The sequence below is a fragment of the Penicillium bovifimosum genome, assembly GCF_028826915.1.
Source record: "Penicillium bovifimosum strain IBT 22155 chromosome Unknown utg000005l_segment0_segment0, whole genome shotgun sequence".
In the NCBI taxonomy this organism is placed as follows: Eukaryota; Fungi; Ascomycota; class Eurotiomycetes; order Eurotiales; family Aspergillaceae; genus Penicillium; species Penicillium bovifimosum.
In genome coordinates this window covers 2,794,064-2,807,873 of record NW_026622714.1, presented here as the reverse complement: position 1 = coordinate 2,807,873, position 13,810 = coordinate 2,794,064, and the positions used below count along the sequence as shown (strand labels likewise).

The window sequence follows — 13,810 nt, the reverse complement described above, 5'->3', positions numbered from 1 at the left end:
CGCGTGTCTTCAGGTGATGGTAAACAAAATGCTTCTTTGGGAGATCAGGTGACAGCCTTGGCCATTCTTGTGCCACGTGATATAACAGTGAAGTCACGGTTTGACGCATGCGCATAGTTATCGAGACCATCGGTATATATCATCAGTCCATGACCATGTACATTGATTGTTACAAGACGACTATTGACTCATGAGCGTAAACGAGGCTAAAACATAAAATGCATTCACAGATGGAAGAACTTATTCAATCTAGTTTATACTCCCGTCAAACTAAAAAAAACTAAATGGGCCGACAATGGAGTCATGGGCCCTTACGCACATGTTCGAATCAGTAACTATTCATTGGGGTCATAATTCTTCTTTACAAATATCCAACTGTATCAAACATAGGCATATGGGGTCAATACCTAAGTGAATAATACTCAAGTGCCCATTGGTCATGTGCATCCTCAAAATCGGGCTCGAATGCCCCCCTTATCACACCAACTCCAAGGTGGATGCTAGGCCTAGGGGATCCTTCGGGACGATGCTCCTTAAAGGGATTTCCTCCTTCACCGTAGATGAAATCCTCTACCTCCTTCTCAATCCATACACCGTGTCCATATGCATGGCTCCCTATGCCTAGTATGCTATCCCCATCGATTGGCACACCGATGGTAATTTTGGGTCTTGATCTCGCATCTCGGTCTCCCCACAACGTGCCCTCTGATACCATCCGCCTGATTTCTTCAAGCATACTACACCAGTTTCCATCGTCATGGAAGTACAGCATACTAAGTTCAATGGAGCGAACGGATTCTGGTAGCGTCTTGAGGAAAGAGACACAATCATCCTGTGAGATAAGAAAGCCGGAGAGTTCGAAATGGCGCAGTTTCGACCATTGTTCCACAGGCACAATGCTCTGTAATGGGATCAAAGGCCATTCGAACCAGGCGTAGAGAGTTCTATCAAATGTTGTATGCAGCCTGAACTCTTCCATTTCTTTTGCTTCACCAAGTGCCCGGCGCAGACGCCCGTTAAGCAGAGATCGCCAGCATGATTCGAGGTCATCCTCATTTTGACCACTAACAAGCAAGGCAATATCCAGACGACGGAAGCCCGGCTTCTTAAGCACGGTAGAGAAATTGCTGTACGCATCGGGAGGCACCCAGGAATTGTCGAAGATTGTGCAGTTGATCCCCGTGGGGACAGAGTTAGAAGTCATCACCAGCTCAGAAACAGAGTTGGGTTCGTTGGCGAGGACACGCATTGCCGCACGGAACCCGCGGTACCGACCTCTAAGTTCCGGGTAGTGATTCCATAAATATGCAGTAGGCATCGTATCATCTCTATCGTATAGCCAACCACGAGGAATAGGGTAATTGAAACCTTCCGGGAAAACACGAATCATAGGGGTCGGGTAAAGCGGGGTGATGGGAGTGCCGTGGGCTGCAGGTGTGATAGTAACTCTCTTCAGGGCAGGAAACTGCCTAACGCCGAATGCAAACGCTTCCAAATCACTCTGACCGGCAAGAACATCCTTCTGTTGACGCAGCAACTCCAGATAATGTTGCCAGCACTCCCCCAGCGACAGCTGAGCGCGAACCTGTTCTCGGCGCGCGATATGGTCGGACCTGCCCGCATCACGAATGTCCTGCCATTTCTGAACCCAAGAATTTTCCTCGCAAGCGTTTTTGAACCATCTGGGACACCTATCTCCCTCTTCAGTCTCATGGAGCTTGATAATTTCCTCTCTGTATTCCGGGTCGTATGCCGCAGCCCATTCTCTGTTGTTATCGGGTTCATCTTCGTCAGAGAGCAATTCATGCCCCTCATCAGGGTCGGATGTTCGTTTTGGACCCCGTTGCAAGCGCGCCTCATCCCAGATAATCTCGTTGACCTGATGGCGGAACTTGTCGTGTGATGCAATGTTGCGGAAGACCTCTATGTTGAGGGGGTTGGCGGATAAGAAAACACGATTGAGTCGAAGAAACACTGTATTGTTGAATTGCTTACATGTCAGACGCAAGGACTTTATGTCGGCATTGGATAGATGTGAGTCAATGCAGCCCCAGAGCTCCAGGGGTAGCGCGGGGGGACTAGTACTGGTATCAGCCATAATATGATTGCCGAGCGTTAGACCCATATCATTCACGAGGGACTTTGGCGTCCGTTAGGCTAGTTATGCCGCATGCGCAAGATTTCGATCACGTGAGACGCGACCCCCCTTATCACATGGGTGCTTCGCTAACGCCCAGCAACAATCTGTCTCTTCAAACCTGCCCTGTTCTTCTGCGGAAGCTCGATAAATGTTATCATAAGCTTCGTCCGGCCGCTAGGCAGATCGAATACGTCCACCTCGTACCTGGCGTTACCGTGACCATTGGTAATGAATGGGTTGTGCCCTATTCCCCCAACCTCGAGGCTCGCGTGGATGTTCAAGGCCCACATCAACCTGGATGTGTGTAGCTCGATCAAAGCGCTATTAGTATTCAATGTTCACACATATGTTTTTGGCAGGTATTGAGCGCGCCACCTAGGTACCGGCGGGCGGCACCGTACCGCTGAGTGCGAGGTCGGTGCTCAGAGATGGATTAAGCAGTTTCAATGTGAACCAACCTTGAAAAATTGATACTTTTTGCCATAGAATTAAACGATTAAACACCGGAGCAGACGCAGAACGTGTCGCTGTGGGATGAGGATAATGATGTTCTTATTAACCCGATTTAGCTCGCTTTACATACATACTGTCACTGTGGGTTTATTGGGGCAATTCGTCGGAATATAGCCTTGCCAGTTGGCGGGAGGCTTGCCAGTTGACGGCAAGCTCGCTAAATACGCGTCTGGAACTCGGCACCCACCAGTGGATACTGGCAACTGGACACAATATTTTTGTTCATGCGTTTCATTAGAAGGAACACTACTATACACATGCTGGTACCTACACGCTCCTTCTCATCCAAGTAGAATTTATCTCCAATAAGGAAGGCACAATCCACGCTTCTCCTCGTTCAGGATGGAAGGAGTCGTCACTTGATTCGAGCTCAGCCAAAGGTATGAATACCTCGCATCCGCAAGCGTGAACCCGTATGTCAAGTGTATTGACGTGATGAAGTAAGACGTAAGACCGCATATCTCTCCGGCGCGATGTGTAGAAAATTGATACCATCGCTGGGAGGCCTGGACTATTTAAGTGCATTCCTTTCAAGAGTCGCCGAAACAGCACAGTCGAGGCCATGGATAGGTTAGATGATTGTTGTTTCCCTTTCTTAGACCTGGAATAGCGATATATGATCTCATATCTGCCGAGCCACTGGGCCTCATAGTGATCATTTGTGTGTTTGCTTCAACAATCATTGTTCAAAGCTGCTATGACTGTTGCGTATTGGCTGTCAGAGCCTCGTAGAACAGACGGACCGAGCGTCTCGATAGAAATATCAGATAACACTGATGGATCATGACATTGGCTCCGAAGATGGAAGCGGGTAAAGGGCCGTGTGACTGAAAAGCTGGATCCAGCTATCTCTCGATTCTGGTTCAGTGCAAGAATTCACAATGCCTGACAATGGACGATGACTGAAGAGGTGATTGAGAGCAAAATGGGGGCATATGGTGAATTGCTGCCACATTAGCGACTGAGTGGTCCGCGGTAGATGTTTCATATTCTCATTGTCGCGAGTATGATGCATACCATAATCGACTGGTAAGGCAGAGAGTCTCGGGATGCGTAATTTGTAATGGATTTACTCATGGTTGTCATGGTGACGCTGAGTGGTCTGTGGTGGACAAATGTCATGATTGCCATGGAGATCTGATGAATGCATGATGCATAACCAAATAGGAAGAGTCACGATTCGTAGGTTGTAGGGAATTCAAGCCATGGTCGTTATGATAGACGCTGAATGGTCTATGTAGTTTTAAGTTTGATGGCAAAGTTCTCAGTGAACGCTGAGTGGTTTGCAAGAGAAGGCCAACACGGCTGGCCCTCAAACATTTGTTGTAGATGTTGCCATGGCCGTCACGCTGTATGGTGGAGGCTGGGTGGTTGCAGTGAATGGACAACAAGGTTGGAAGAATGGTTGTGATGAGATGCATTGATTGATATGGCCATATGGAGCGGTGGATGGTGCCTGGGCAAGTAGAAAGATTATAGCAGGTGGAAAGAAGTAATTGCAGCATGGAAAGACCCATTGGGTGATTTGCGTGCGGTGAGTGGAATTTATGATGAATGCTGGTTGGTTTGATGTGGATTCACTGTGATGGATATACGACGTGGTAGATGGCATGGCATGGTGTGGCGACTGTTGTATGATTTTGAAAATCAAGATGGAGAACAAGACAGAGAAACCTTTGGTAGGCAAAGGGATTGTAGGAAAGAAAGCGTCATTTGGGAAGAGGATATGTAGTCTTGATGGATGCATTGGCAAGTTGAAAGGACTGCAACGGGAAGGAGGTGTTTTGTGGCAGATCGCGGAGGTGAGAAGAAGACTCGTCAGGTCGGTCAGGATGATCTTTTCGTCGTGGATGACGGCGAGTGGTTTAAGATAGAGAGTGTGTAGTGGCAGGGGCTCTATGGTCGGTCAATTGGAAAGACCTAACGATCGGGGTCTTTTGTTGAATGGGCTGACAATGAGCAGGAGCACGCCTCTTGTGCGGACTTTCCCCAAGTAAGGCTCATGGTTGCATAGTGGTTGGCTGATAGAATTCACGGATGATGGGCGCGGTGAACAGTGAGGCCAAGGTGAGCGGTGATGATGTTAAATGGTTGCATGTTAGAGATGCAAAGACTTGTAAAGACTTGGGGCAGACAGGAAGGACCCGGGTCCATGATTCACGGCAAGGCTGAACATAGTGGAGCGAGTGTGTTACTAGACAGAATTGATTGAGCGGACTTGGTTGTCAGAATGAGTTTACTATATCCGACCTTCCGATTGCCCTGAAGCCGTGAGGCCCGCCACGGCAAGGCTGGATATAGTGAATCGAATGTGACTAGACGGAGTCGTTGAGCGGAGGGAGTTGAGCGAAGGGGGTTAAGTGGACGTGGTTGAGGGAACGAGTTTACCATATCCAACCTTCCGATTGCCCTGAAGCCGTGAGGCCCGCCACGGTAAGGCTGGTTATGGTCGAGAAGATATGCGTGGGTAGGCGGAGTTGAGGGAGGATGAGAGAGGATGAGAGAGGATGAGAGAGGATGAGAGAGGATGAGAGAGGATGAGAGAGGATGACAGAGGATGAGAGAGGATGACAGAGGATGAGAGAGGATGACAGAGGATGACAGAGGATGACAGAGGATGAGAGAGGACGAGAGAGGATGAGAGAGGATGAGAGGGGATGAGAGAGGATGAGAGAGGATGAGAGAGGATGAGAGAGGATGAGAGAGGATGAGACACTTATTTATATCATTTTATATCATTTGCGTCGAGGTACCTTCCTGAACGGGAAGGATATACTAAAACGAACGCTCTTTCCCAAGTTGCAAATCACTTGATAAGCCATAGACCCAGGTCAACCACCTCATGGATATTCAGCCGACTCCTGCTTATAATATGCCTATGTCACCATGTTAGACTCCATGGGATTCCTGGCACCAAAGATGAGAGAATCATATCTAATTCCTTCAGTATCTCGTAATTTATACCAATGTTCGTCACGGACAACCCATTCTATTCTTACTGCAAGACACAGCGCAAAATGATATAGACACAGAACAGTTAGCGTTAGGTTGACCACGTATTGAAGACTATATATGCTGCTGCATTCACTACCTATACGTAGTTGTCTACGCAGAATGTCCACTCTCCAAAATTCGGGCATTTCCTAGATATATTTGCTTTCGATCAAAACTCCGGAAGCCATGCTAACCCGTGGTATCGTAATGAAGATTGGTTTCGATTCCGTAGGGGTTGTTGTCCTATGCGCTGACACCGGGGAAGCAATCAGCGAGACCCTTGTGCTTGTTGGAGGCGTGCTCGAGCAGGCTGTATGCGATCGGTTAGCAAAAGAGTTATATAAGGTATACTGCCCGGTGGAACAATCCAATGGAAGCACCGAGGTTTGCTCGGATTAGAGATCAATGTGGATTTACTTAGTACATACTTACGCAGGGCCCCAGGGGCCGCCTGGAGGAAGGTTTGTCTGCAGGTCTGGCACTGAATGGTCATGGCCTTCTCTCCATCTTCTCTCTCTCTTTTTCTTTTCCTCCTACAGTCCTACACATGTGACATCCATCTCTTAGGTCCTTTTTTTTATCATTCCCATCCCACCTCAGGCACCATCCAACCACAATGACTCTTCAACTCCAAGGACTTCCAAACTCAGGCTACCTACCATAGGAACCTTCCACCACCTGGTGTCATGGCATTCAGTCATGGTGCACCATGACAAGATGCCATGGCATGTTATTGTTATACACCTGCATACAACAGACCTAAGTACCGGTAACCAGAACTGCAACTATTGATATTTGGAATTTGATTCGTCAGAAGCTGTTTCACATAGATTGCACAGGCCCCTCACTCGATACCTGGCTAAGTAACATTAAGTACCCATATTCACATTTTGCCACAAGGTACATCTTTTTCTGTGTACATACTGTCGGGTGTATTGTTGTTAGGTCGACCAACTTCCTTCAGATCTTCTTTCTTTGAGAGCGGAAATTGGGCTTGATGGATCCATGGATCCTGATGTCAATGAGTACATGACATAACAGGAACGCAGACTCTGCCCAGGGCATGAGAAAGTAGCACTGTTGGTTTAGTGCTAGAATTTACAGAAGAGAAAGAATACAAGTCAGTTTGAGAAGTAATGAGAATAAACTGCACATAAATGTACAAATGTCCTGAGTAAAAGCCCAATCATCGTCCACGGTGTACTTCGTAATTCGCCAAGACTTAATATAAAAAAAGGTGCGATGACGTACTGGCAACCAACGCCAATGACGTCGGACCCGTTATACTGGAGTTACTATGTTCATTGTCGGACATGACCAACTCTTTTATCTGTTCTGCGCACACCCCCTTGTGTTCTTCGTATCGCATCTTTTGATCTGAGCTCTTTTACTCTAGCCATCTGAGACCAACATAATCCGCAGGCCCAGTTGCCCTAAATACAGTCATCACACCAGTACATGAGTTCGAACATCACCAAAATAAGCAGCGCAATGGCAAACATATCGATCAGTGCTCCTGGCCTCAACGGCGGTGGGTTTCTTTACAATAACGGCAACAACAATGCACGATTATGCATCACAGCCGAGTCCGACGACTTCGACATGGAGATTATCAAGAGCTGGCAAGACGAAGGATTCGACGTGGTCTACCTGCCATTCAATAATGGAGGGAAAGAATACGGTCGCCGGCTGCAGTCCGTGAAGGAGGGTCTCGGGGTAGGCGAAAATTACGCAGTGATCGGTATGTGCAAAATTTCCCGACGGTCTCTTTAGCATTTGAAGTATATAACTAAATGTGAGATTCTCAGCCTACGGTGACGCTGCAGACTATTGTCTTGATTACTATATAAATTCCGTCAATGCTAGTCGACTATGCGCTCTGGTTGCCTACTACCCCAGCCTGATCCCCGACACGCGATCGCGATTCCCCCTTTCGCTCCAGGTCCTGGTGCACTTGGCAGGTGACAGCGTGGATGTTCTTGTACAGCCCGTCGCACTCGGAATACAGGGGAAGAAGCGCCGCCAGACACGGCCTATCAACGCTGGTATCGGGACTGGAGAGCGGCTGGATCTGGCCTATCCAGCGTTCACATACGATAATGCTGTGCCTGGGTTCGCAGAGACGGACTTGGAGGAATATGATCACTTGTCGGCGAGTCTGGCCTTTACGCGGACTTTGAAAGTCTTGCGAAAGGGCTATTCGCGGGATCCGGATTTCGAGCAGCGGTTAGAGCAGCATGTGGAGGGTAAGTTACCATCAAAAGTTGATATAGGAACGGCAGGCTAATTTCCTCTAGCCAAATTTTTCTCGTCGGACATCAAAAAGACGATGGACGCTTATGTCCAACACAAGACCCCCGGAGTCACTTATACGCCGACTATCAGTGGCGGAATCGGGAAAAAGCCACTGCGCCAATTCTATGAGCAGTACTTCATCGGCAAGCTGCCTCCGTCCATGCGCCTCCGGCTGCTATCACGCACCACAGGACCCGATCGCATTGTGGACGAGCTGTACGTGAGCTTTGAGCACACACAAGAGGTTCCGTGGATGCTCCCGGGCGTCCCAGCGACGAACAAGCGAGTCGAGATCATCTTAGTCAGTATTGTAAGCTTGCGCGCTGGGCGTCTTTACTCCGAACACGTTTATTGGGACCAAGCCAGCGTCCTCGTCCAAGTTGGTCTTCTAGACCCCAAGCTGTTGCCACCCGGAGTCCAGGGTGTCGACCGATTGCCAGTTGTCGGGCGGGAAGCTGCTCGTCGCATCCTCCACGAGGATACAGAAGTTGAGCAGGTAGATTACCATAACAAAATGATTCGTCGCGCCCGTGCGCGAGCGAGAAGAAACCTGAACCGGAGCTCGCGTGCTTCACAGGTCGGCGAAGAGTCTGGTGCTGACCTGAAGAGTGAGGCGGAACAGTCCTTGCCGGATAGGAGCCGGAACAAGGGCAAGACAGTCCAGGAGGCAAAACCTGCGGGTCTGCAGCGCACGGCGACGGAAGTATCTTCAGCTGCATATGTGGAGGATGGCGCTGAGACGGAGACAGAGTCTGGTGCTCAACCCAAGTCTGAGCAGACTTGACTGATCACTTCTACTTCTCTCTGTCGTGACGATCACGAGGACGTTGCTGTAGCCTTTGCTGAGAGTGACATGATGATTTACGCGGACAAGCCGAGTTTGGAGTCATTGTCTTATATTTTGGACGACTGTTTTCTGATAATGAGTAATGTTGTACCTGTGGATGTCTTTTGTTTCACCTTGGTCCTTGTCACTGTTCTGGAATATATGATGAATGCGACATGTACTTTTGGCCAGATGTTGCAAGAATTAAGTTAGCTTCGAACTAGTTAATTAAAGAACCTTGGAACAAAGTCAAAGCCGCGTGACACTTTATGGGGAACCATGCTGCTTTTAGCACTGACGTCAATTCGCCTACCTATTTCCATCTATTTCTGTGACATGTATGGGACATGCAACGCAGCAACCCTCAGACTTGGCCTACGGTTATGCAGTAAAGGATGCGGCATTCCCATTTCCAGCCAGGCCACAAACCTCCGATCCATCCAGACTTCCATCTGAAAGAATCACATGTAACAGGCCCCGTGTCCTTTCTCAACCCGACATCGGCACATTACGAACCGACCCAGTACCGGGCAGCCCATGAGCCAAATGGAGAACCCCGAGGACAGATTCCTGCCACCCCGCAAATTAATCGTCTTTGGCGATCGCGCGACAACAGAAAAGGCCGACATGCCCTTCGAGTTGATCCTGCGGTCTCACCCCGTGAAACAGGGGTCACGGCGCCACCACTTACACGATCCGGCCCAGCCGTAGCCAAGGGCATTCTCCGGATGTTCAGCTACGCACCTTATTGGGATGTATCCTACCTAGTAGCGACGACGTTCACTCTTGGGTCCGCGATTTGGATCATCAATGCATTTTTCGTGTGGTTACCGCTTGCAAGTCCGAAGACCGAGTTCCACGGCGAATCACCAATCGGAGGTGGTGTTACGGCCTTTGTCGGTGCAACTATTTTCGAAATCGGGAGTGTGTTCTTGTTTCTCGAGGCTGTGAATGCAAATCAAACTGGCTGTTTTGGCTGGGCGCTTGAGACTGTCCTTTCGAAAGCTGAGGACGAAGGGTGGCGCCAAGATGCGAAGAAGGAGCTAAGACCGAGTATGTCGAAGTGTGAGCATCATCATGCGAATCGGGAGCATCTGCTACGGGGGAGGCTTTCTCATGTCACTGATGGTGCCGAGCATCCGGGTCATGAAACTGGCGGGTATATCACTTCGTCGCCAGATGGCAGATCCTTCCGATGGGTTCCATCGTGGTCGGAATTGCGGACGCATTATCTTCGTGAATTGGGCTTTTTAGCTTCTTTCATTCAGTTACTCAGTGCGACGGTCTTCTGGATTGCTGGGTTGACTGGTCTCCCCGGTATCTTTGATCATATGAGTCATGGCCTTGTTGATGGTGTCTACTGGGCGCCTCAGATCGTTGGTGGAACGGGGTTCATGCTGAGTGGGCTGCTGTTTACTCTTGAGACGCAGACAAAGTGGTATATTCCTTCTTGGCATGTCCTGGGATGGCATGTCGGCGCCTGGAATTTTATTGGCGGGATAGGGTTTACTCTTTGTGGTGCATTAGGGCCAGCGAGTGCTCACTCTGGCGTTGAGTATCAAGCAACTCTTGCCACTTTTTGGGGCTCGTGGGCTTTCATGATAGGGTCTACGATCCAGTGGTATGAGAGTTTACAGAAACATCCTGTTGAGAAGAAGTGCTACTAGTTGGCTTGGACCAAGTCATCATCAGGGAATGGCAACCAATCGCACACATCATCATCTCCAACCCTCTTGACCTTGCGACGTTCAACGGCTGGGAAGTACATAGTTCGACGTGTTAGAGAGTTGCCAAGCATTTCCAAGCCTTCTGAGAGGCGAAAAGCCGACCATCGGCATGTATAGGGATTGCCCACATTCCACACACGATCCTAGATCGACATGTGATGGACCCTTTGAGACTGGAATGTGCGGTGAGCCAATGATCCGATCTGTCAAGGACAGGAGTTCATTTATGACACTTGCCAGCCCCTAAGTATGACGCTGGGAGAGTGTTTAGCTTTGAGAAGCGTTTCATGTCAAGCACCAGAGCCATTCCAGTCATTCTTCCCCGCCATCCTATTACCGCGATATAGCAGCAATGATGAAATGTAAAGGGTCGAACCGCCTATATAAGAAGAGCAAGATATGGTCGTGGACTTGGCTTTCTGATCACCCAATCTGACCTGACTGTTCAACTCAATAAGTCACGTACCCGAAACTCAAGCAACAATGCATCCACTCACCACACAACTTCTCTCCCTATCCTTGCTATCAAGCACAGCTTATGCACAAAGCGTCGCAAGAATCTGGACACACTTCTATCCAAACTGTCCTGGCGAACCATTCACCAAGCTCGACACGTACGAAAACTATAGAGAATCCGGCCCATCCCAAGACATCGAAGTGGGCAGCTGCAAGAACTTCGCCGTCCCCTCTTACGAGCACAGGCTCGTCAGCGCCATCTCCGTCGACGCAGAGCTTCTTTCCCATAACCACGACCTCCCCTTCCTGGAAGGCGGCAGCGGCTGCAATATCACCGTGCACGAGGTCCCAGAATGCATTGATCCGCCCCTGATCAGCCAAGAGATTCGGAACGGCGTTGAAGTTAGCCAGTGCGAGCCGCGCCAGTTTGCCGCTTACACCCAGGTCTGGGTGAATCTTGTTTGCGACAGTGACAGTCCCGTTACCAGTGCCAATGATCATACTCCGAGCGAAGAGGCGCTGAAACAAGCAGACACTCAGCAATCTCTTCCTACCAACCAGCCTGATCAGCCTGTGCGCACTGAGAAGCAGACTACCGTCGAGGACATCAATAATATCCAGACACCTGGATCGGACGCTGACTCGTGGCATTCGTCTCAGGCTACGCAGAACCAGCGTGAGCCTGAACAGGAAAGTCGTGTTGACAGTGCCGGTCATGCGGAGAGTGATCGCATCGTTCACCAGATCATGGAGCTGTTGAAGAATAAGACGTCGACTATCGTCTCTGCGAAGCATAATGGGACTCATCACATGCAGCCTGGGCCGTTCAAGAACGGTACTATGCCGGGCAATCGCACTGTGACGACGCGTCGGCGACTGGCGGTTTTGCGTAGCCGGGTTGCCCGTCTGGTTTGAAGTGGTCTGTGAACTGTATAGCCTCCCAGTCATGTTTGATGAAATTGAATCACCTGTGTATACTATGTCAATCAAAAGTCAATAACAGCGTTATTCAAGACTTGAAAACCTCGCACTAGTAATGAAGCAATGAACGGTGAGGCATAATTTGCAGAGACTCCCTATCGCAGCTCTCCGCTAGGCATTTGAACCGCTTTAAGGTTGCAGTTTTCTCTCACGATCTCTCCAGTGACTAGCCTTGCTTCTTGATGAATTCGAGGTTTTCCCAGGCCTTCCCATAATCTAGAACTCCAATGTGAACCCATCCATCGGCCTCCTGTATGTGCGTACAGCGTCTTTGTGAATGAGTACTACTGAACATCTGCAAGTGGCTATTCTAACTTGTCTCTTCATCGTTTTCTTGTGTGGACCGTTTGCGATTGGCAGCCTCTTTTCCCGCAAAGGTGAACAGCATGCCAAGATCATAGCCCACCTTTAAGCATCCTGCAATGATGAAGGATACACCGAAATGGCCATTGCGAGACAGAATACCGGTCAATAGGGGTCCCAAGCTCTGAGTGGTAGTCTTGACAACGTTGACCGAACCCATGATTGCAGTGCGCTTGTCTGCGGGGAGAGCTGCAGCAAGGAATGCGGAGCGAGGCGCCACATCCATGTTCTGAGAGCAGGCTCGCAGAACCAAGAAAGTCAATGATAGAGGTAGGCTCGAAGGAATGGATATTAGAGCCAGGCAAATAGCCGATGGAAGATGAGTGAAGACCATAGTCTATTAGAATGTTAGAAGTTGCCCAACTGTCCAAGTCAATAATATCATACCTTGACATTGCCGATGCGCTTAGCGAGCGACGAGGCCACTAGCATGGATGCCGCGGAAATAATGTTCGTGGTAAAGAATATAGTGCCGAGTTCTCCCTCGGGAAGATTGAACTTGCCCTTAAAGTAATAGGTCATCCAGGACCTGGACAGATCAGCATTTTGTAGTCGACAAGACCAAGTATCACACTCACAATGAAGCCAGTCCGGATGCGAAAGAGTCTATTCCAAATAGAATGAACAGGCGGATGACCAGCGACCACAAATCCTTCTCGATAGACGGGAATAAACTCCTCTTCTTTGGGCTCCGCTCGGCGTTCTGTTCAGTTGGTCGTGCCAGCAGCGATTGAGTCTCAGAGCTCTGCTCTTGAGGCTCTTCTTTCTGAGCTTCTACCGTACCGCTCAGACCCAGAGTAAGAATGAGCTTGACGATGCCAACGCCAGCATATACAAAGAAGATGATGCGACAAGCGGGAATAAATGCCCAACCGTGGATGGATTCTAGTGAGTTGATGATCCAACCACATACAAGCATGCCAATGGCAGAGCCGGCAGTTCCAATCAACGAATACCAAGCATATACATCGCTCAGGCACTCATTGGGGGTGAGATGGGCCAGAGTGGATTCCTCAATGGCTCGGAAAGGACCGATTTCATTTCCACTGCGACATTAGCTTTGTCCAGAAAAGCGACACATCAGAGTAATCGAACAAACCTAGGACTAATGACACCGAGCACTGCAGCCGCCAACAGAATCCAGTAATTCCCAAAGAGGGCAAAGATAATTCCACTGCCAGCCATCAAAATCGATCCGAGCGACAAGACAACCTTGCGACCCATGGAATCGGCAAATAGAGTCAGGAAGAAGCTGATCACCACATCCCCGACCAGTGTGAGTGTCATGAACAACCCAATGCGGTCGTCGGAGATCCCTATGGCTGACAGGTACGATGCCAGAATCAAAGTGGACCCGCCGTACGCGAAAAGGCGGACGAAACGCTGGGCGCAGAGAAGCTTCACGTCGAGCGACGACCGCCACATGGTGGTGAGGCCCAGCTCATCAAGAACATTGGCCAGGGACCGCTCAAACCGCGAAAGATTCTCCATGGTCAGTACGGGGTAGGTTGGAAA

At 49.4% G+C, this 13,810-nt stretch overlaps 5 protein-coding genes across 5 annotated transcripts; 3 read left to right on the top strand and 2 right to left on the bottom strand.

Annotated features, from left to right (window-relative positions):
* Window positions 1-400: 400 nt before the first annotated feature.
* On the bottom strand, window positions 401-2,098 carry N7515_006255 (F-box protein; the record flags this gene model as incomplete). The annotated part of the gene is made up of 1 exon (XM_056666999.1): window positions 401-2,098. The coding sequence occupies one exon, from the start codon at window positions 2,096-2,098 to the stop codon at window positions 401-403; it is 1,698 nt and encodes a 565-aa protein (XP_056520595.1).
* A 5,040-nt stretch (window positions 2,099-7,138) lies between these two features.
* N7515_006254 (dienelactone hydrolase) lies at window positions 7,139-8,726 on the top strand (the record flags this gene model as incomplete). Its single annotated transcript, XM_056666998.1, has 3 exons — window positions 7,139-7,388; window positions 7,456-7,893; window positions 7,945-8,726. The coding sequence occupies 3 exons, from the start codon at window positions 7,139-7,141 to the stop codon at window positions 8,724-8,726; spliced, it is 1,470 nt and encodes a 489-aa protein (XP_056520594.1).
* Window positions 8,727-9,163: 437 nt separating this feature from the next.
* On the top strand, window positions 9,164-10,435 carry N7515_006253 (uncharacterized protein; the record flags this gene model as incomplete). The annotated part of the gene is made up of 1 exon (XM_056666997.1): window positions 9,164-10,435. One exon carries the CDS (start codon window positions 9,164-9,166, stop codon window positions 10,433-10,435), a length of 1,272 nt encoding a protein of 423 aa, XP_056520593.1.
* A 543-nt stretch (window positions 10,436-10,978) lies between these two features.
* N7515_006252 (uncharacterized protein) lies at window positions 10,979-11,866 on the top strand (the record flags this gene model as incomplete). Its single annotated transcript, XM_056666996.1, has 1 exon — window positions 10,979-11,866. The coding sequence occupies one exon, from the start codon at window positions 10,979-10,981 to the stop codon at window positions 11,864-11,866; it is 888 nt and encodes a 295-aa protein (XP_056520592.1).
* Window positions 11,867-12,242: 376 nt separating this feature from the next.
* N7515_006251 (putative MFS transporter) lies at window positions 12,243-13,786 on the bottom strand (the record flags this gene model as incomplete). Its single annotated transcript, XM_056666995.1, has 4 exons — window positions 12,243-12,632; window positions 12,683-12,824; window positions 12,874-13,341; window positions 13,395-13,786. The coding sequence occupies 4 exons, from the start codon at window positions 13,784-13,786 to the stop codon at window positions 12,243-12,245; spliced, it is 1,392 nt and encodes a 463-aa protein (XP_056520591.1).
* Between the last annotated feature and the right edge of the window lie 24 nt (window positions 13,787-13,810).